This window comes from Chiloscyllium punctatum, chromosome 8 (assembly GCF_047496795.1).
Source record: "Chiloscyllium punctatum isolate Juve2018m chromosome 8, sChiPun1.3, whole genome shotgun sequence".
NCBI classification, from domain to species: domain Eukaryota; kingdom Metazoa; phylum Chordata; class Chondrichthyes; order Orectolobiformes; family Hemiscylliidae; genus Chiloscyllium; species Chiloscyllium punctatum.
In genome coordinates, this window is record NC_092746.1 from 70,989,999 (window position 1) to 71,013,525 (window position 23,527).

General features: G+C 40.0%; 2 protein-coding genes across 2 annotated transcripts in view; both read right to left on the minus strand.

Annotated features, from left to right (window-relative positions):
• Positions 1-2,018: 2,018 nt before the first annotated feature.
• Positions 2,019-16,274, minus strand: LOC140480628 (caveolae-associated protein 4-like). The gene is made up of 2 exons (XM_072575756.1): positions 8,536-16,274; positions 2,019-6,122 (listed from the first exon to the last, which is right to left on the minus strand). The coding sequence occupies exons 1-2, from the start codon at positions 8,947-8,949 to the stop codon at positions 5,490-5,492; spliced, it is 1,047 nt and encodes a 348-aa protein (XP_072431857.1). The 5' UTR covers positions 8,950-16,274; the 3' UTR covers positions 2,019-5,489.
• Positions 16,275-18,154: 1,880 nt separating this feature from the next.
• Positions 18,155-23,527, minus strand: part of tmeff1b (transmembrane protein with EGF-like and two follistatin-like domains 1b) — a 228,004-nt gene continuing 222,631 nt past the window's right edge. The window contains exons 9-10 of the mRNA XM_072575758.1: positions 22,380-22,538; positions 18,155-19,230 (exon numbers count right to left, since the gene is read on the minus strand). Of these exons, the coding sequence (XP_072431859.1) occupies positions 19,140-19,230; positions 22,380-22,538 (250 nt within the window). The 3' untranslated portion in view covers positions 18,155-19,139. The remainder of the gene's footprint in view (positions 19,231-22,379; positions 22,539-23,527) is intronic.

The following is a 23,527-nucleotide window of genomic DNA, read 5'->3' on the forward strand; positions in this document are numbered from 1 at the left end:
GACCTCCAACATCCACAACCATCTTCCTAAGTGTCAGGTATGACTCCAACCACCGGAGAGTTTGCCCCCTGATACCCATAGATTCCAGTTTTGCTAGGGCTCTTTGATGCCACACTCAGTCAAATGCAGCCTTGATGTCAAGGGCTGTCACTCTGGAGTTTAGCACTTTTGTCCATGTTTGAACTGAGACTGTAATGAGCTGAGTGGCCCTGACAGAACTCAAACTGGGTGCCACTGAGCAGGTTATTGCTGAGCAGGTGCTGCTTGATAGTACTGTTGATGATACCTTCCATCACTTTACTAATGATGGAGAGTACGCTGATGGGGTGATAATTGGCCGGGTTGGATTTGTCCTGCTTTTTATGTATAGGATGTAACTGGGTAATTTTCCACATTGTAAGGTAGATGCTGTGTTGTAACTGTACTGGGACAGCTTAGCAAGGAGAGCGGCAAGTTCTGGAAGCACAAGTCTTCAGTACTATTGCCAGAATGTTGTCAGGGCCCGTAGCCTTTGCAGTATCCAGTTTCTCTAACCATTTCTTGATAACATGTGGAGTGAATTGAATTGGCTGAAGATTGGTGTCAATGATGCTGGGGACCACTGGAGGAGGCTGAGATGGATCATCCACTCGGCATTTCTGGCTGAAGATTGCTGCAAATGCATCAACCTTATCTTTTGCACTGATGGGCTGGGCTCTTCCATCATTGAGGATGGGGATATTTGTGGAACCTCCTCCTCCAGTGAGTTGTATAACTGTCCACTGCCATTCACGATGGGATGTGGCAGGACTGCAGAGCTTAGGTTTGATCCGTTGGTTGTGATCTCATTTAGCTCTATCACTTGCTGCTTATGTTGTTTGGCACACAAGTAGTCCTGTTTGGTGATTTCAACAGGTTGACATCTCATCTTCAGGTATGCCTGGTGCATGCTCCTGGCTTGCCATCCTGCACTCTCCATTGAACCAGGATAGACCCCCTGGCTTGATGGTAATGGTTGAGTGGGGGATGTGAAGGACCATTAGGTTGCAGGTTGTACTGAAGTACAATCCTGCTGTTGTTGATGGCCCACAGCATCTTATGGTTGCCAACCTTGAGTTGCTAGATCTATTTGAAGCGTGTCCCATTTAGTACAGTGATGGTGCCATACAACACAATGGAAGGTATCCTCAGTGTGAAGATGGGGCTTTGTTTCCACAAGGAGTGTGTGATGATCACTATTATTATACTGTCATGGACAGATGCACGTGCAGCTGGCAGTTTGGTAAGGATGGGGTCAAGTCTGATTTTCCCTCTTGTTTGTTCTCTCACCACCTGCTGCAGACCCAGTCTAGCAGTTATGACCAGCTCGATCAGTATGCTATTGCTGAGCCACTCTTGGTGGTGAACATTGAAATACCCCCACCTACAGAACATTTTGCACCCTTTATTACCCATCCCCAATTGCCTAGGAGGCATTTAAGAGTCAATTACATTGCTCTGGGTTTGGAGTCACATGTAGACCACAAGTGAGGGTAGCTGATTTCCTTCCCTGAAGGACATCAGTGAACCAGATGCGCTTTTACAACATTTGACAATTGTTACACATTCTCCATTAGGTCAGCTCTATGTTCCAGATTTTTGTTATTGAATTCAATTGTCACCATATTCCGTGGTGGGGTTTAAATCCATATTCTCACAGCAAGTGGCCTGGGTTTTGGATTGTTAGTCCAATAATGTTGCCACTACATCACTGCTTCCCAAAATGGGATTTCCACTGACTTTCTTCTAACGGTATGGAATCAAATTGGAAGAATACACCAAACCACCAACAACACCAACTGTCCCTTACTGTTGCTGCACAGATCCCAGATTAACCACCCAGCATTTCACTTGAAACTTCAAACCTGTTAGATTCTCTGTGTGAAGAAACAAAGTGATACTCAACATGCCAAGACTTAATGTTTAACCTTTTCTATTAATGTACAAAATCAGACAGTGATAAATAAAAGCAATAATCTTGAATGGCCAAAACAATCAAATTGTAGGCTTTTTTCTTTATTGAGTTAATGTACAGAAATTGCATCCAAAACCAAAAGTAATATGAAGTATAAACACCAAACACCAATAATTAGAAGGGAATAAGGCAATCAAATGTATTCCTCCAGAGAACTAATTAACTTCTGCTTCCAATCATGTCATTAATAAATTTCATGTAGAGCATTAAAATATTTTTCATATACAATGTTACTCATAAAGCATTGATCGATAAAAAGGTGGAATAGGATGGAAGAATTGTATTGTGCTCTACTGACACTTGGAATTTGCTTTTGTCAAATTTTACTAGGTATCTCCAGTTCACACCGGATTTTTCTCAGCTTCTGTCTAGTTATTATTCTCCTGTGAGAAATCTCGTTGATTACCATAAAATGACAGATTGCTGTAACATTTTGTTCCATGTCCCACTTCTGAGTTCATTTCTTGTTGTAGCAAACCTGACTTTCAAAGCTGGTGCTAACACGTGTAAATTGATACAATATGTATAGCTGCAGGACTTTGGAAGCTGCTGTCTCAGATTCCCTAGTGTTTGACATCTTGGTGTTTATGAAAGTAACAGTTCTTAACTAATATGCAAGAATGCAAATTAAATGTGAGGGTTTTTTTTAACATTTATTCAGTGGGAACCCAATTATATCTATATGCAACATTACACATGAGAAACTATGAGCATAACATCAACCCTGAAAACTTTTCTCTATCTTTAGATTCAGGGAAGGAATGGGTTTAAAATAATTAATTGTATACAGAGAAACACAAACTACACTAGCTTCAATATCTCTGTACCTGCATACCACATGTACGGTCTCTCTCAAATAAAAATCTATTTCTCTAACATTAAATAAAATTCTGCTTTCCTTCCTTTCTCCATTCAAATTCTCATATAATTAAGTGTTACGTTTCATCACCTTTTTTTACTTTTTTGCTATGGTCTCACCTCTTTGTTTTTCCATTTTTCTTTCCCATACGCTATACATCATACTATTTCTCCCATCATGTTTTCAGCTTTTTATCCACTTTTTCACTTGTTTTTGCTGTTCCAGCAACATTCTACATTGTGTCCTACATTCTCGAGGTTTTGAACCAGCTCCCAAGTGTAGGAATCTGTATGTTGTTGCCACAATTGACAAGTTATAGCTACAGTGCTTCGACAATGCGGTTTACAGATCACACATCTTACTTCTACAATCTAACTGTTAATAGCAGCTGAGGCCTAACTAAACATAAATTAGTGATGATCCTGTATCTTTATCTCAGCTAGTTCTTCTGACAAATATACAAATGGACCAGATCATTTAAAAACAGACAATCTGCATACCTTATAATTTTTTTGCACTAATCCTTTGGGGCCTGTCCACTGCTTATAATATCATGATGGTCAACTATGAACAATTAGTTAATACACAGTAATTTCAGAACAACCTGCAGCATATGCCTGATGCAAGTAATCCATTGTATATGTAATATTAAAACTATTGTGTATCAAACATGGCTAATATTTTTTTTTAACTTGGTGATATTTATATTAAGATACCAATGTCATCACACATAGAGGAGGCAGTTTTGTACTTGAAGCCCACATTCAGTGAAGTTTCTATCAGGCACTCTTCAGTAGACATTTCCCCACAAGGATAGGAAACAATCAGCATGTGTGGTCACTACAGAACAAAGTTGGAGCAAATAACTGTCCATCATTTAACTTGGGTCCAATGTGTAGTGTGTGCATAAAGACTTCAATAAAAAATAAGACTTAAAAGGTCAGACAAAGAGAGTTGGAAGGAAGAAAATATGACAAATTTAAATTAATATTTCCTGTGATTCAGAAAGATAAGTGTTGAAATGCACAACAGTTTATTAATTGGTTGCTTCAGCATCCCTAAGATAGGGAAAGGAAAATGGCCAGGATTCCTGCTCCTGTTCACTGTCCAGTGACTGCTGCTGGAAGGTTTGCTTGCAGGGCAATTGGGCAGGGACAGGATTAAGTGATTCCCTTCTCTCCTGTCAAATTGCCTGCCAACATTCGATGCACAAGCTCACGTGTGTAGAATGGATACTCAACCTAAACACCATTGGGCTTCCAGCGCCCATGGCACAATACTTTAGCAGGAGTCAGCAGCTCCAGGAGAAGAGGGGTTCAAATGGAAGCAAGTTGAAAAATGAATTCAGGCACTTGTCAGCTCTGCCGAATTTTAAGCAAATGGATAAACTTAAGTGACTCCCAATTCTACAGACTAAATCCCTTAATCAATATACATGAAGTATAATAGATTAGTCTGCTCAAACTAAAAGTACTTTATTCACTTGAATGTCCAACTGCATGACTTATGCTTTCTACAAATAACACTGGAAACACTCCAAAGCTAAACATGTCGCTCTGGTGCTTGCAGTCATCACTGAGTATTTGCACATGCACACCACAATGAACACTTGGGAAAAGACAACATGAAAAGTACACCAAAGAATATTAAACTAAATCACTCTATTTTACATATACAATGACACATCTATTTCAGTTTGAAAACTAAAGATACAAATATGAATACGCAGGTTACACACTTCAAAAACATGCTCATTTTAGCTAAATATTTATATTAAAGACAATTTGTAAAATAGCCTAAATAAACAAGTATTTGAATCATTCTGATTTTGTTTGTGCAGCAATAGAGTTTTGAAAAATATCTAGATTGTAGTAATATGTTTCTCAGCAATGTGATTACAGAGGATATAACAATTCCCCTGTGGGATGGAATATGGTAAATGTCCATGGATATTTAGAGAACAATGTTTTTGTCTAATGCCACATTTTACATTATCATTTGCCCAATATACAGCAACTGTTTATTTCACCTATTCTGAGGCCTGAGTAACAACTACTCAATGTTCCAATTACCTTGGTGACAACAACGAAATAAAATTTTTTTTCAACATCCTCTAAAGCTATCTGACGTGACATAAAGAAATACTATGTGAGGAGAGCTGAGAGATTGACAAGAATTAAAACTGTACTACTTAACAGCCCAATTCAAAACAATATAAACTTCAAGATCCAAATACAAAATTGAATAATGCTGTCCTTCTCCTAAGGTCTATTCTTAAAAACAAAAACCTTCCCGTGTTTTAGTTATTTTTTTAAAATAATAGACCTCCTGCCAATCTTCACAATTCTTCTGGTCACACTTCCACAAATATCAGGGGGATAAGAAGTGCAGAAGACTGATCCACGGTCATCTGAGGTCCAGTCCAGCCTGCTGCAGGGTGTGTGTATGTGAATGGACTGGCACTTTGGACACAAATGTGATGCTTCATCAAAAAAATGGCCAAATTTTTTTTAAAAAATCTGAATCATTGAACGAGTCTGATTTGATATGCAGGAACATTTTGTAGATGTATTAACATCATAATTTTGATACTAGCTCTTTCTGTGGCTATTAAGTAACGCAGCTTTAAGTCTTTCTTTAGCTGAACTCAGGACTCTGCTTCACTTCTGCCACTGTAGGTACTGCCTCATCACCTTTTCTTTCCTTTGTTACTACAACCGTTTCTGTATTGGCAACATTTGTAACCATTGCTGGGAGACTATCTTCACCTACTTCAGCAGCTCCTGGTGTGTCCACTTCCTTTGCTACTTCTGTACCTGTCACCTCGCCCTTGGAACTCTCACCTACACCTTTGACAGCAACCTCTTGTCCTTCTGCCCCACTTCTTTCATTCTTCTTTTTAATGTTCATATGAAATGGTTTTGAATCAACGATGGACTTTTTGATTCTCTCTCCTGAAATCCTGATCTTCTCTCTCCGTTCGGGGGGGACTATTGTGTTACTGAGCCGATTCATCTGCTTCCCAAAGTTTTGTTTGGTTTTCTGCATGTTTTCTCTTGAAAAAGCTTTCTTTATAGTATCCACCCGCTTCATGCCTGATTTTCTGAGGCGCGCACTTGTACTTTCTTCATCATAAACAAATTCTTCATCAGAAGAGAGGTCTGGTGGTGGTGTGGCTGCAGTTGCTGTGTGTTCTCCTTCTGCTGCTGCCACATTCCCTTCATGAGGCAGGTTTTTATAGACTACTGAGGAGGCCATTTGATTTTCTTCCTGTGAAAGCACAAAATGCAATTTTTATTCTGCATTGCTGCCCTTTAGAATGTTCTTCAATGTATTTCAACATGAAAATTACTTACAAAGTAAACTACTATAATCTTAGTTAGCTTTCACTTCTCTCCAAGTGTATCTGTCCATAAATTAATTCTGACACATCTCTGGGATACACGCAGTAAGCAATCCCAGCACCCTATGACCAAACACTTTAATTCCCCCTCCCTCTCTGCCAAGGACAAGCAAGTCCTGGGCATCCTCCATTGCCAAACTCTAGCCACCCAACGCCTGGAGGAAGAATGCCTCATCTTTTGCCTTGGGACATCCAAACACGAGGTCTATGTCAATTTCACCAGTATCCTCATTTCCCCTCCCTCCAACTTATCCCAGATCCAACCTTCCAACTCGGCATAGCCCTCATAAACTGTCCTACCTGTCCATCTTCCTTCCCACCTATTCAATCCACCCTCCTCTCCAACCTATCATCTTCACCCCGACCTTCATCTACCTATTGCATTCCCAGCTACCTTCCCCCAGCCCCACCCCTCTATCCCCTTTATTTCTCAGCTCCCTTGGGCCACTGCCTCATTCCTGACGAAGAGCTTATGCTTGAAACATCGACTCTCCTCCTCCTCGGATGCTGCCCCTGACTGGCTGTGCTTTTTCAGCACCAGACTCTTCAACTCTGAAATGCTTGGGTGTTAGAGTACCAATGCTGAAATTCTTCCTGCTGCCATGTAGATCTATTAATGCCTCCAGTAATAAGTAGAGAGAGAAATCCCCAATGCCTGTGTACTAACATCCCAAGGTATACTTACAGGATTCAAATGGTTACTAAATAAGTGACAACACAGTCCCTCACCATAGCATTCTTGGAAAATATTGCAAAATGGAGCATACGTGTATATTTTTACGTCTTTGTTTGGCACATTAGATCAAGTGAATTAGATGCAAAGTAAATTATTTTTATTCCCATGTGTTTTTAGTGTACTGAAATTACCCCTCCTTCCAACTATCATTACCACTCTTAGTCATACAACAATATTCAATAAGTACTTGAGACTTTCTGATAAAGTATATTCCAACAAATAGTTGAACTGAGGTAGTGGTCCGTTCATTAATTTTGCTCTGTGTGTGCCCAGGAATGTCTGATACTGACAACAGGTCACTGGCCTGAAGCGTTATCTCTATTCCTGTCTCTCGAGAGGCTGCTAGACCTGCTCAATGTTTCTAGCGTTGTCTGACCTTATTTCAGGATTATCTCTGACTTCGGATTTCAACTCCTGTTGGAGTTATAGCTGTATGGATATTTCAGGTCAGGATCAGAATCATGTCTAATGTCCTCCAGCATCACCTCTGCAGTTAAATAGCCTGCCAATAACCAGTGGCAAAGTTTGCACGTGACTAATAGATATTTGGATGAAGTGCCTGAGGTCAATTGGGACACATGGAATGGTGCATTAGCCAAGGATCAATGCCTTCAAGCAAAGGAGTAAATACATAGGAATCACAATTAGTTTTACAAATGTATTGAGGCATTTAAATGGAGTTGGACAACAAAGATTGTAGCCAATCCCTTGTACGTCTATGAAATGTAATATCAGTATTCAACTGCTTGCCATCAAAACAGATAGAAGGTCAATTATATTAAAGTTGAGGTATCCAGAATCATCTGCAGAGTTATTTGCAAAATTCTAGCATCCATTTGATAGAATGTATACTGTGCTGTCCCCTATCAGAATATTCATCTTATCATGTTATCCATAAAGGTGTTAAATATTTTCCAAAAGAAATGCTGACTGCAGCAAGTTCTGTTGTTGCTAATTACAACAGTGTATGAAATATACCCGCAACCAAGTTGTGAAATTTCCACATATGTTTTCAGGTATTCATCGATACACGAACTCCACTCACTGATCTTTCAAAACGGAACTGGTGATGTGAGTCAGAAGGTTAAACACATGGTATACTCCCTGCATATTATTTTTCAGGTGGCCAGCACATAGTTGCTATTCCAGAGTCATTAGTCTTCAGGCGGATGGCACAAAACCTGTTGGGGTATTTATACCACCCTGCACTGTTGTCTGAAGTTACATCTGTTAATCCAAAATGAGTTGTTGTTTCAGTAATTTTAGTTAAAAAAACAATTATTGAACTTCAGAGCAGTGGCACACAAAAGGGGAGAAAAAGGAATTGCTTGCAAGATTGTATGATTTGAAGATAATTCACAGAAATGTTATGAAAGAAATGCGATAGGCTGGCTATATTAACACATACGTAGCTGGGTAAACTTGAACTCAGCATTGTTAGCTTAGTAACTGTAGTGACTATTCCATACATCGTACATCTAACACCACGAAAAACTGTTAGGAAGTTTGTTTAAACAATAATAACTATTTGAAATGCAACTTACCTGGAAAATGACCACTCGAAATTTATTCCTTTTGAGCAGCTCACGATGGTTTCCTTCAACCTTTTTGACCTGAGCGTTTGTTTTATCCAGTCGTTGTCTCACATCTTTAACATTAGCGTTGATCTTCTGGGTTTTCACCAGTAACTTTGAGACTGTCGTGTCTGTGGTCAGGTGAGCCTTATTAAGCTTTGCAACATCAATTTGTATCTCTTTAACAGTGTTTTCTATTTCCAGTTGCTGTTGCTCCATTTTCCGCTGAGTTTCATTAACACTGTCAACAATCCCAGCCACTTTTTCCAGGAGAGTTAATATTGTTAATGGGTCAAGTGGAGAAGCATCCCCTTCATCTCCAGCAGTGGGATTAATACCAAAAGCAAGGTTGCTAGAGTCTGAATACACTCGTTCCTCAGCCATGTTGCTGGTGGTTCAGAAAGCTCTCCTCCTGTGTCTAATTTAAAACATGAACTTTATGTGAGTGTAGGCTAGAGGGGCCAGAACCAATGCTGTGTTCCACTCTGTGTTGGCAGTGATTCATCAACCAGCCATTCTCACAGATGATCCAAGATTAAATGGGCAGTGTGTGACTCCACCTACCTCTGGAAGCCACCCATGTTTTACGGCTGTCATGCATCCATCTTGAATTACTTGAATGCTTGTGTACACGAAGACGGATTCTAACCCTGAGTGTGGAAAATACCTTTTGACTCTCACGCTGGTGATCGAACAGCTGTCTGCCTTCAGTAAAATCTGAAATCTCATCTTACAGCTCTTTTAACTGCAGTGCATAGCTGCCTTTTTATTTTGGTCATCATTATAAGTTATAGAACAAGGTGTTGTTAGGCAGAGTTTTAACAAACACAGATATACACATATCAGAAATCAAAGCTGCTATTTTAATAATGCACAAACATGCTTCTTTCGGTGTTGTGTTTATTTAACAATTTTCATGGTTATTAAGCTGAAATTTTATCAGCTTGCATATGTGGTTAAAATATTAAAGAAATAATGTTACCATGTATTTTCAAGGTTAGAGGTAGGATGGGGAGTTTGAAACAACAGGGGGATACTATTCCCACACAACCAACATGTTAAGTGATAAAGCTTTACAAAACCATTCCAAAGTAACTCCCTGCCCACTCCTGCTCATCACTCTCAAAATCCTTGGTTCCACTCTTTCTTTTAAGATCTAAAGAAAATGATGTCATTAGGAACCACTGACGGCATGTTGAACAGATTAATGATTTGGATTTGGACAATCTGGCTCTGCACATATTTCTCTTTATCTAATTCCCATTGTAACCTCGTCCATTGACCCACCTGGCTGCAATTCAAACTTTTGACAATGCCCACAAATTTGACACTAAATTCTCATTCAACTGCAACAGTTTTGGCACATAGTTAGAAATTAAAAACTACTTTATGGTAAAGAATTTTTACAGCAAATAGAATTTACCATTAAATCGGAGAAACATGGTACTGTGGGAGACTAAGTTATAGATATTCACTGCACATAGGATGAGTTGTGTGAAGAGCAGATTACGGTAATATTTTTAGGTATTGGAGCAGGAAGTAATAAACGCGGTTTCTGTTTGGATTGGGATCAGAAGAACACTGAAATAATTAGTTCACAGTGTTTAATTTCAGATCATTGGTGAAATTAAATACAAGGAGAAGTAGCTGAAAATAGCATGTAAATTTATGGACAGGTAGATGTAATTAATTCTATGCATCCCTCCTCTCCTGAAGACAGTGCCTAAATAGAACACCATGGTACCAGCAACCAATCAGTTCCTCATGCACGAGACTCTTCTTCACAGATGAAGCAAGTTATTAGACAATGAATGCTATCACATTTAATTGTGGATAGTCCTCACTCAATGACCAGACATTTCAGTTTGCAATTGCAGGACATTTTGGGCTGGATTTATACTCTATGACAATTGAAATTAGTATGTGATTCTCTTCTAGAAGGTGACTGATGTCTCACAGTGTCAGTGCACTCAGTATTCTGAGTTACATCATTGCTTCTGGACTGATTCTCACTCAGAAGCACTTCACACTAATGTAAAAATGTCAACTGCATCCAAATGCAAACTTGTCCTGACATACAATTATCAATAAAGGAGGTGGCTGCATATGCTTTAATAAGTTAAGAAATTATGCGAATTTGTTCCTACGGATTAATTCCCAGTCTTCTGAAATCATTTTGTGAGTTAAATTTAGTCATAAATTGTATTTTTGTTTTATCCTGGAAAATGTGGGGGAGAATCTGACAAACCCAGCTTTATTTTGAAACAGAGTTTATTCTAAAGAAGCTAAGGGTGATATTTAGCGGAGGTAATTGCAGTCCCATTACTATATGGAGAACTACATGGATCATTATGTCTTTTTTGCACCCAAAGCCCAAACATATTTCAGGAATCATGCAATCAGGAACTTAACTACATAGCGTTTGGCTTTCTGTCCAATTAAGTACCCCGATGGGTATAAATCTTACCCCACCACGTACTCTCCAATACCAAGAATATCACTGGGAGCACTGACTACTGCTGGCATTGCATTCAGGCCTGCAAGGATTGGCCATGGATCCTCAGGCAGAACTGAGTGTGGGCTGGATGTGGATTGCTGGCTGGGAGTAAGTGGAAGGGGAAGGGAATTCAATAGCAAATCAGAAGGGTATCTTCCTGAATCGGGCACAGAATCCCTGTGAATGAGGAATTCCCTCCAGGCATTGATAAACCTGACAGGACTTTCTGGACAGATTTCAGCAGATGCTGGAGACCTATTGAATGTCCCATTAAATTCCTGTAAATCCTAGTGATTCAGGGATACATTCAGTACCACTCAAGTGGCAGGTTATTAAGGCTAATTGATGTCCTGTCACAAGTGGGTGAGATTCTCATGTAAGGCCTTCTTCATCTCCCATGAAATTCGGAAAGGTTGTGCAATTCTGGTCTCCTTCCTATCAGAAAGATGTTGTGAAACTTGAAAGGGTTCAGAAAAGATTTACAAGGATGTTGTCAGGGTTGGAGGATTTGAGCTATGGGGAGAGACTGAACAGGCAGGGGCTGTTTTCCCTGGAGTGTCGGAGGTTGAGGGGTGACCTTATAGAGGTTTACCAAATTATGAGGGGCAGAGGGTGGTACATGTATGGAATGAGCTGCCAGAGGAAGTGGTGGAAGCTGGTAAAATTGTAACATTTAAATGGCATTTGAATGGCTATATGAATAGGAAGGGTTTGGAGGGATATGGGCCGGGTGCTGGCAGGTGGGACTAGATTGGGTTGGGATATCTGGTTGGCATGGAGGGGTCGGACCGAAGGGTCTGTTTCTGTGCTGTACATCTCTACGACTCTAGACTTGGATGAGAAGCGAATATTCCTGCTGGATTCTCTCAACCCCCTCATCATTATGCCTGCTTCAGCAGATACAATTAAATGCTGTCCCATATCTCAGAACATTAACTCATTGAATCATAGAATCATACAGTACTGAAGAGGCTATTAGCTTACTATTGTTAATGGGGGTGGCTTTATCAACTGTGTTAGTTTGCTGGGAGGAATACTACGATTAATGTGAACAGTTAATCACAACTGTAGATGAACTGCCAATGAGTTTCCTTCAGAGCTCTTCTGGGTTCAAATCTGGGATAAGGAGGAATAATTACTTAAGCCACGAGGTGTCCCAGCTCAAGGGGGTTAGAGACACTTGTGTGTAGTGGAAGAGCACCCAAACCAGTAGGAAATTTTCTGTATGACTAGTGGGACTGGTGTGAGGACACGGAGGACAAATTATTGCCATTTATTTTGAGATGCCAATTTCTGTACAAAACATACATTATTGAGAAAAATAGATTACTCCTCTTTTAGTTGAAATACAATTGCATCCTGCCATATTTGTCCATTTTTCTATTTTTGGAAAGATTCATCCTATCAAGAGGAAAATAACAGTGCAAGTAAGGAACAAATTGCTGGAGAGACTCAGCAGGTCTGGCATATGTAGAAAGAAAGCAGAGTTAACATTTTGGGTCAAACGAGCACATGCTGTGGCGATGTAACAATTCCCGCTGTCGGATGAGAGGGACCATTTTAGTGTCAGGCTGTTTCAAAAGCCTAAGACAAGAAGAGTTTCCGATGGATTGCATTTTTATTAGATTCCCCGACAGTGTGGAAACAGACCATTCGGCCCAACACGTTTACACTGACCCTCCGAAGAGTAACCCACCCAGACCCATTTCCCTCTGACTAATACATCTAACACTATGGGCAATTTAGCATTCACCTGACCTGCACATGTTTGGACTGTGGGAGGAAACTGCAGCACCCAGAGAAAAACCACGAAGACACGGGGAGAATTTGCAAACTCAACCCAGTCAGTCGCCTGAGGTTGGAATCGAACCTGGGTCAGAAATTGAGCTTCAGTGAGCATAGGAGCCAGTGAGCATAGGAGATTCCATTAGGTTTTGTCATTTCTGCAAACCTCATCTTGGTGTAATCAGAATTTTATTGATTGTGATTAGAGCTGTCAAAACTAGCAGAAAAGTTTAAAGAGGGATATTCTCTGAAGATAGATTTTTAAACACTTTAATTAATCCTGAATCAAATAACACACAGGCAGAAGGTCAGTGATGGTAAATTGCTGAATCGAGAATTGAATTCTGTGCTTAAAATCTAGATGTGTACAATTTGGAGAAAGGAACCACCGCAGCTGTCATCCATTTTCCAGCATTTGTTACAATTTCAAATTATTTTCCTTAGCAGACCCACAAAGGACCTTGAGATAGTTTCTATGTCAAAACTGCTATATGAATGTAAATTACTGTTTTACATAACATAAGAATTGAGTGGCTAAAGGTTCACTAAATTTAATCAAATTTCTTTAAAGATGATTGACAATATGTCGACCATAGAGTCATAGAGATGTACAGCATGGAAACAGACTCTTCGGTCCAACCTGTCCATGCCGACCAGATATCCCAACCCAATCTAGTCCCACCTGCCAGCACCAGATATCCTAAATTAACCTAGTCCCATTTGCCAGCATTTAGCCAATATCCCTCTAAACCCTTCCAATTCATATATTCATCCAGATACCTTTTAAATGTTGTAGTTGTACCAGTCTCCGCCACTGCCTGTTACAGCTCATTCTATACATTCACCACCCTCTGCGCGATGAAGTTGCCACTCAGGCCCCATTTAAATCTTCCCCTCTCATTTTAACCTATGCCCTCTAGTTTTGGTTCCTCCTATCCTGGGAAAAAGACCTTGACTATTCACCCTATCCATCCTCAAAATGATTTTATAAACCTCTGTAAGGTTAGCCCTCAGCCTTCGACATTCCAGGAACAAAATCCCCAGCCTATTCAGCCTCCCTCTGAACCCTCCAGTCCCGGCAATATTCTTGGAAATTTTCGGACAATGTTTTATGCCGAGCAGAGGTGCCGGGATCCTGAGGTCAAGGTGAGAAAAGTTGGTCATGAGCACAGCTGTCTGCCTTTGGAATACATGTACAATCATGAGCTATGTATGTTTCTGGCCTGATCACAGGCCTTGCATCTCAGCAGCATGACTGGAACTTGTGGAATATTGGAGCCCTGGGGCCTCCAAATAACAGGGTTTTAAAAAGTTCAAAGCTCATGGGGTCAAGGTTTAGAGGGTAAACTCCCCTGGGGAGGACTTTGAGGCTGCAGAAACTGCCTTCCTCATCTCATCTCCTTTGTTGGTTTCTTGGGCCTGTAACCCCAATTGCAGTCTAGGGCATGGAGACCGCCTCCAATTGTTAGTTTCTGACATCTGTAACCCTGATTGTAGCCTGTAGCATGGCAGTTGGCTCCAATTGCTGGTTTCTGGGGCCTGTAGCAGGGAGACAGTTCCAATTGCTGATTTCTGGGGCCTGTAACTCCGATTGCAGCCTGTAGCATGGAGGCCAGCTCCAACTACTGGTTTCTGGGGTCTGTAACCCTGATTGCAGCCTGCAGCATGGAGGCCAGCTCCAAATGCTGGTAATTTTCCCATGGGGCAGGACTGTGACGAGTAGCGAGGATAAGGAATCACACTGCCTTCCACAAAATCTAAATGACAACAAGAACATGGCCTTTAGTTTATACATCAACTGCCCACGTGCTTGGGGTGGATGGGCTCTTTGCATTTGGTCCCATCAAAAGTGAACGATCCTGGGAGTAGGAACTGATGTGACTCAACCCACATTGACTGGCTATACTGGTCCCCAAATACCTTACCTTCTGTGTCTTCTATGCTGGTCACCAGTGTGGCACAAATACACTGTAGTGACTGTGACTAGACAGGCAGAATTTAAACTCAAGTAAGAAAATCCTTCAACTGTAGGACAAAAGAGTGTCTAAATATTGAAAATAATTCCATCTGTCTTTTACAGTTTAGTATTCCATGAAGAAGATATCTAAAGCAATAGAAGGTATATGGTTTGAAAATTACACAGTAAAACAAGCAAAGGTGGTGTATATAAAAACAGAAAATGCTGCAGAAACTAAGCTGGTCTGGCAGCATCTGTGAAACAGACACAGAGTTCAGGTTTTGATTTCCAGGGGTTGGAAAAATAATGATTTTTGTGTGTTGTCAAAGTGGGAGGTACAGGTGGTGAGGGTGGCAAAGAGCAGAAGACAAAGGGAGCACTAGCCATCATAAATGGTGATTTTGAAACATAAAAGAGTTGTTAGTGATAGGTATGAAAACAAAAAAATGGATCAGCTTTGCTAAGAGCACCAAGAGGCAAATAAATGGTGGGGGCTGGGTATTAAAATGGAGGAAAGTACTCGTGCTCTGAAATTGTTGAACATAACGTAGACTGCTGAAGGCTGTCAAGTGACTAAGTTGAAAATGAAGTGTTTTTCCAGCTTGTGTTGAGCTTCATTGTAACTCTTTAGCAGAATTAGGACAGAAATGTTGGCATAAGAACAAGCAGGTTTATTGAAATGGCATAGGATTAAAAGGTTAGGGTCATTCTTAAAGACAGAGGCTGGACAAAGATAGTGTATCTCTGATCATTTTATATACTGCAATAGCATGCACTATTATAATCTTTAAACTAAACCCTTATAAAAGAATACCCACATAAAAAGAAATAGAGTAGCATTTTTATAGCACCTTTCATGACCTCAGCAGATCCCAAACTATTTCACAACCACTGAATGATTTTATAATTCTGATCACTATTGTAATGCAGGAACTGCAGCAACCAACTTGTGCACAGCAAGAACCTTTGTTGAAATGTCATTCAATTGTGAGAATACATAGTCTTGGATAAGTTGAGTTTCTAGGACTCAATGATTAGTTAAAAGGTAGGGGATTGATTTTTGCATGAGTAACATTTTAGAGAGGTTGAGATCCATCTGCTTCCATCAGTTGCCAGGTTGGAGTTTGTTCCCTCAGACCTGCCCCGAAGAGTGGCACTTATGTGCATAACACCAGGAGCTGCATGGCCGCTTTCAATCATATGCCATTGTATGATTCTATCAGCTGGGCTTGTACTAGGGTGCATTTGACTTTGGTGATGAGTGTGTAGTAAATACAGACTTTGGAGATTTTGGCTAAAAGTTGAAGGTCAAACTATATATGAGGTAATTGAAAAATGAATGATTCTTGTCAAAAGTCAGGGGTTGACTGTGACAAGAAATCAACAATTACTCAAATATATATGGTAATTTAGGGTGTAGGTTTGCTCGCTGAGCTGGAGGTTTGATACCCAGACATTTCATTACCTGGCTAGGTATCATCAGTGGTGACCTCCAAGTGAAGCGAAGCTGTTGTCCCCTGCTTTCTATTTATATGTTTGTCCTGGATGGGGTTCCTGGGGTTTGTGGTGATGTCATTGCCTGTTTGTTTTCTGAGGGGTTGATAGATAGTATCTAGATCTATGTGTTTGTTTATGGCGCTGTGGTTGGAGTGCCAGGCCTCTAGGAATTCTCTGGCATGTCTTTACTTAGCCTGTCCAAGGATAGATATGTTGTCCCTGTCGAAATGGTGTTTTTTTTTCCCTCCGTGTGTAGGGCTATGAGGGAGAGAGGGTCGTGTGTTTTTATGGCTAGCTGGTGTTCGTGTATCCCGGTGGCTAACTTTCTTCCTGTTTGTCCTACGTAGTGTTTCTGGCAGTCCTTGCATGGAAGTTTGTAGACAACATTGGTTTTGTCCATGGGTTGTACTGGGTCTTTTAAGTTTGTTAGTTGTGTTTGAGAGTGTTGGTGGGTTTGTGTGCTACTAAGATTCTGAGGGGTCTTAGTAGTCTGGCTGTCATTTCTGAAACTTCTTTGATGTATGGTAAGGTGGTTAGGGTTTCTGGCTGTGTTTGGTCTGCTTGTCGTGGTTTGTTCTTGAGGAATCTGCAATCTTGAGGAATAAACACATAGATCTAGATACCATCTATCAACCCCTCAGAAAACAAACAGGAAATGACATCACCACAAACCCTAGGAACCCCATCCAGGACAAACATATAAATGGAAAGCAGGAGACAACAGCTTTGCTTCACTTGGAGGTCGCCACTGATGATGTTACCTAGCCAGGTAATGAAACATCTGGATATCAAACCTATAGCTCAGCGAGCAAACCTACACCTTAAATCTCAACTTGAGCTACAAACCTTCATAAATCTTGCATATATGGTAATCATTAAATAAATGAACAAATAACTGTTTAAATGAGATTAGCCACTTATATTTAGACATAAACAGATGTTTAAACATTAGTTGGGACTTGCCATCATAAAGAACTCTCTTTCTCTTTAAGTCGTACCATGGCATTCTATTCAGCCACCTGAGGAGGAAGACAAGGCCAGCAATTTAAGAAGTCATTGAAAAAAATGCAACCTCTGTTAGTGCAGCACTTCTTCATAACTATTCTTAAGTGGCAGTTCAAACTAAGTGCTAAGATCTGTGGAATGGAACCTGATCCCACAACCTGCTGACATGGAGGTGAGAGTATTCCCACTGAGTGCTAGCTGATACGAATTTAGGCTGTTTTTAAAGTATGTGTCAGTCTCAATGTACTGCAGTGTGAAAAGAAAAACACATTTTAATACAGGGTCTACCATATTTGTCAATTGTAAAGAAAAGGCTATATCACTGATAGATTATGGTAAAATATCTCTAATGTTAATCATTTGACTTTAGTTTATTGATATATTTCTGAAATAACCATTAAATATAATGATCTAGATTTTAAAGAGGGAAAGTTCTTACAATCTACTGCAGTAAAATGTATTTTCTGTCAAACCAGTGCTTACTTCCTTTTTTTAAAAAAAGGAAATATATTTATTGCAAAAGATAGGCTATAGACTATGTTTATGAATAAGCTAGCATAATCTCATTGAACTGAATTTCAACATTAAAATTAAAGATTTGAAGATTGATAATTTGCGATCAAACTAAAAAGATTATGTAAGATGGTGCTTCTAGAATTTTGACAAATAAGCTGAGAACTGAATTATGAGGTAAGGTGGCACCACTTAATTTTACTCAGGTCAAAATTGTTTTGAATTCTGGGAAAATGCAGTATTGTGTTATAAAGGCAGTTCACACCCTTGTCTCTGCAGTGACAGAACCATGAAACTTTGTTAAACCACAATCCTAAACACACATGCCCAGTAGGTGACACTGTTGAGACTTTAGTACCATTTGCAAAGTAATCTCAAATACAACACATGTTTAAATAATTACAGTGTATTTTATCACAGCATAATGGTGACTAATAACAGCGTATCAATTTAACTTTTAAATCCATTTGAATCTCAATAAATACACCAAATGATCAACCTAAAGTCTTGTTCTACAAAACAATTTTTTTTCCCTGTGGCACACACCATAAGCACCACCAGTTACATTGATGAGTTACTAAATTTACACCAAGGGGAGTCAAATATAGCTGCGGAGACAGAGTTATCCGAATGGCACGGCTCAGATGTCCACCGCATACTCAATCCAAACAGCTTTGAATTTAAACTAATCACAGTACACAGTTCCACAAATCATGCAAATAGTGTTTGAAAATGCATCAATTCCTAATAACTTCAAAAAACCCCCTCATGTCTTGCAAGGAAAGTTAGTTGTAAACATTTTTTTCCCCTTTTCTTTAATCCTCTTGTCTTGAGCAGGTTCAGTCGATCTCTCATTTAAACCTTCTTCAAGTAATTCTCTGCCTTTCAAGTGTCATTTGTGATTTATTATTAACATTGTGGCAAGGTTATTACACAACATGTGAGTGGCATAAACAAAGAACAAATTCATCTCATAAAGTACAAAAATGGTCCTTTCATTAGTATTCTATTTTGAGGCCAGTAGTGTTATCTTGACTTGTTCCTAAATCTCTGTTTGAAACTTTTTTCTCTAGAAATCAAGGAACCCTCCTACTGGCGGATGGTGAAACTGTCAGTTATGAATAGACTGTCTCATTTATTTATTTATCACTCAAATATCTTGGTCATATTCCCAGACATAGTAATTCCTATGCTGGCACAGGTTCAGAAAACCAAGGCCTCTGAAACAAAAATCTTCTTCTCAGGAAAAAAAAAATCAGTTATAATTGAGCAATTGGTGAGACATAGTAAATGAAGACAAAAAGGTATAAAAATGATAAACTAGACCATCCTTGATGAAGTGGTGCAGTCTGCGTTAAAATGTCCTAGGTTTTGTTTCTGTCGGCGGCCTCGGTTATTTTTTGGACATTTCCTGTGAACCAAATAATGAAAATAATCAGAGCTTCATAATTGCAAGATTTCTATTGTTTGCCTTCATTGAAAGACTTTTGTATTTATCCATGTAACCAAAGGCTCCACAGTATGGTGCAGTACTGTCACTTACAGAATAAGAACTTATTTCTATTCACAATGGGCAACTTAGCTGCGCCAACATGATATTTCCAATTCCCATGCCATTCACAGTGGCGACACTTGTAAGAAATTTAATTTGCTGCAGAGGTAGGGCTAGTTAGTTGCTCCATTCCCATGGGCATCTGGGTTGATATTTGTCAAATTAATTTCACTTCTGGCTTTACAGCGAGAAAATAGATTGAATATGTGCAAAAGCACCATCATATTCTGCTGAACTCTTTAATGTAGCTCATGTAAGTGCTCAAATCAAACATGATGTAAAACAAATAAGCTTTATATGACCTTCCTTCTCAATTCGTGAAGGTCTAAGTTAGATTGAAAATGCATTTGCCCATTGCCAAATTGGTGCATTGAGAGGTTGTATTGGCACTTGCCTGTGCCAAGGGCATAAGGGGGTAACCAATACAATTCTGTGTGTAGTGAGTTCACAACCTAATTCAGAGAAGTATGCTGTGTTTCCTCATTAAGGCCAGAATTTTGAGTAGACAATTCAGGCCTATAAAACTGAACGGGAGGATCTGAAAGTCCAGTCCCATTCCGACTGAACCAGGAGGGGAATCATGAACTCTAAAGGGCTATTTGAAAACAGTGCTGAGTTTAAACTGACTCAATTTCTTCTATAGCAAGGGCTACAGTGTGGGAGCTCTGAATAGTAGTCATAAAAGCTTTTGAAATTATGATAAAACCTGTAGAATTGTTGAGCTATTAACTTATTTACATTGCCAGCTCCTTGGAAATTAAAAAGAAGCCTACACACTGAGAGGTTAAAAAGAGATTAAGCTTTCAAGGCAACATTTATAAGTTTTTTTTTAAAACGGTCTGCCTGTGTCAGTGAGTGGAGAAACAAAACTGGTCCAGTGATTTCAATAGCTGTCTGTGCACAATTGGTCAAGCAGACAACATGCCCAGTCCATCGGAGCCAAGCAAGGGTGGTCAGTGCCTCATTGCTGGGGATGTTGGCCTGGTTGAGCCCAAGCAGGGACTCCACTCTCAGCTCTGAAATGGTAAGACAGCAGAAACACTTCAATGATACCCTCAAAGCCTCACTGGTGAAGTGTGACATTCCCACAGGCACTTGGGAATCACTAGCCTGAGCTGTCCAAAGAGGAGGAGGAGCATCTGAGAAGGTGTCGAGCACCTTGAGACTTGCCATCAGTAAAAAAAAAATGGGAGCCAGGCAAAAACTGCGAAAGGACTGCACTGCCACATCAATGCCCCACCCACGCCTTCCCCTGACCACCACCTGGCCCAAGTGTAACACAGCCTGTGGGAGCTGCATTGCTCTGTACAGTCACCTATGGACTCACCCTGAGAGTGGAAGGGAATGCACCTGGGAGGGACTGCTGATGGTGATAACATGGAGATTACCCAAAAGACTATCATTATGCCATTATTAATGCTTGGTTGCTTTCTACAACCTATCAACATCTCAATTAGAGGTTGTGATTTCAGAGTTTTATTAGCAATACAAAAGTCAGTTCTGGATGTAGGGGTATGAATGCAATTGCTTTTTAATTAATTAAGAATCTAAGGGGACTGAATGGGCTGTATGGATGAGCATATGGTTTTGGCCATATTAAAGCCAGCAAAAGATGTTTAAAACGTCTTTTAAGTTTTAATATGATTTTTGAGGTCTGTTGGCATGCCCTTGATGGATACTAGGTGAAATGACATAAAGGGTGCAAGAGCAAAGAGTAGTGAGTGGAGGCATAAGCTGTCATGAAATATGAGGTGCCATCAGGGTGGATGGATGCATAAGTTGACGTTAACTTGGCATGGATAGTTCAAGGGTAAAGGGTAGTGCAAGATGAACAAGTATTTGCACAATATTGACATGGAAGCCTATGAGAAGCTGTTGTTGAGAGCACAGTTTGGCATGGATAGAGCATGGGGAATGGGTAGGTAGTGAATGGGTGTGAGGAGTGTGGGCTAACAGCCATATTATTTAACAAAACAATTGGGAAGTCACAGAGAATATAGGTGAGGTGAGCTGCCTTGGAATTGGGCAGTCCCTCTAGCCACATCCAATCTGTGTCAGGTGATAGGCTGGTCTAACTCCACCAGCACTCACCCACTGAAGCAAAGTTCTTGTCATTCAGGAGAGTTTTTCCCAAGATGGGTATAGCAAGTTGGGGATTTCCTAACTCCCACCAATGTGACCCAGGAATGAAAATCCAGATCAATGATGGAGAGAAAAAAAAAAATCAATGAGTGAAATGAATTAATTGCCTGCTCTCATACATGGCCTAGACTAGAAGCTGGAGTGACACAGCACAGGCAGTGATGCCTACAATTCGGTCTACATGTATATAGCATGAAACTTATATTAATCATAATAATTAAGGGGAAGGGATTACCAGTGCATAATGGAAACTGAAATAAATAAATGTTTAGTCTCGCAAAAAGTCTCCACAATAACCAGACACAGGAACAAAGATAAATATGTTACAAATGACCAAAAGAATTATTGGAGGTGACTGTCAAGTTATGCCCTCCCATATCTTACATGAAAAATGGGTGTATGATAGCTGTAAACCAGGTAGGGAACTGGCCATTGAAGCTTGTCTTCTGGATGCCTAAGGCCAGCCTGAGGCAATTTTCTGTTGGACCAGTAAATGGGTGAAGATCAAGTCCACCTCTTTGAAGAGGGTGGCTGTTTAAGTACATGAACTGGGAGTCCTTTGCTGTTGTAAGACACCAATTGTGTTTTTTAAATGCAGTTGTGAAAGTAACCTCATGTGAAAAGTGTCTCCGGTCTCCTGAGACTAGTTTCAGCCAGGCAGCTAGCCTGCTGTGTTGGCTTCAAATCCATTTAGACAAAAGGAAAGAACTGTCTTCCTGCCACCTCTCTTTCAGAACTGGAATAAATAATGGTGGAGTAGGGTAGCACAGGATAAAACAAAGTATATTTTTAAAATTGTGCACATCTTGTTCCAAAAACACCTCCTGTACATTTTATTTGCTGACTTATTAATGTACGATGCTTACCTTGTTATACACATCACCACAGCAACTATTATGGCAATCTGCACAGCTCCAATTATTGCTGCAATTAAGACATAGTGAAGCTTTTGCCCACTTGGAACAACATATAGAATACTGAAGTCTCTGTTTTCACAGCGCTGTCCAATGTATCCAGAGTCACAGCTGCAACAGCAAAACAGGCAGATAGGACATTTTTATCTAAATATATATCTCTAGCACAACTTAGTTTATATTTGTTTCAGTTTTCTTTCGGTTTACTTTCCTGTTTTTACAGTTTCACATCAACCACCCAGCATCACACCAAAGTGACCACGAGTTCTCCTGTAAAATGAAGTTACACTGCCACAGAAGTTAGTTATCATAGCCGAGTCTGATCATTAGACATTCCATTAGGAATTACAGAGTGAAAATTAGGATCATGGATCATTGCTATTTTTCCACTTCTTCCATCAGAACGATTAAAGATTGGTATATTATCCATAGAGTCATACAGCACATAAACAGACCCTTCAATCCAACTAGTTAATGTCAACCATGTTCCCAAACTAAACTGGTCCTATTTACCTGCATTCGGCCCATATCCCTCTAAATCCTTCATATTCACATAATTATCCAAATGCTGTAACTGTACCCGTATCCACCACTTCTTCTGGCAGTTCATTCCACACATGATCCATTATCTGCGTAAAAATGTCATCCCTCATATTCTTTCTAAACCTTTCTCCTCTCACCTTGAAAATATGCCCTCTAGTTTTGAATTCCCTCACCTTAGGGAAAAAGACCTTTGCTATTTAGGTTATCTATGCCTCTCATGATTTTATAAATTTCTCAGGTCACCCTTCAGCCTCCTACGCTCCAGTAAAAGAAAAGACCCAGCCTATCCAGCCTATTTTTATAACTTAAATCTTCCAACTGTGGCAACATCCTGGTAGATCTTTTCTGAACCCTCTCCAGTTTAACAATATCCTTCCTATAGCAGGATGACCAGATTGCACACTGCACTCCAGAAGAGGTCTTACTAATGTCCTGTACAACCTCAATATGACGTCCCAACTCCTATACGCAAAAGGTCTGATCATAAAACGTAAGCACGTTAAATGCATTCTTAACGACCCTGTCTACCTGTGATGCAAATTTCAAAGAATTCTTAC

Coding starts and splice junctions, on each gene's coding strand:
- LOC140480628 (XM_072575756.1), bottom strand. CDS start 8,949: ATGGCTGAGGAACGAGTGTATTCAGACTCTAGCAACCTTGCTTTTGGT. Junction 6,123..8,535: donor TTCGAGTGGTCATTTTCCAG/GTAAGTTGCATT, acceptor GTGCTTTCACAG/GAAGAAAATCAAATGGCCTC.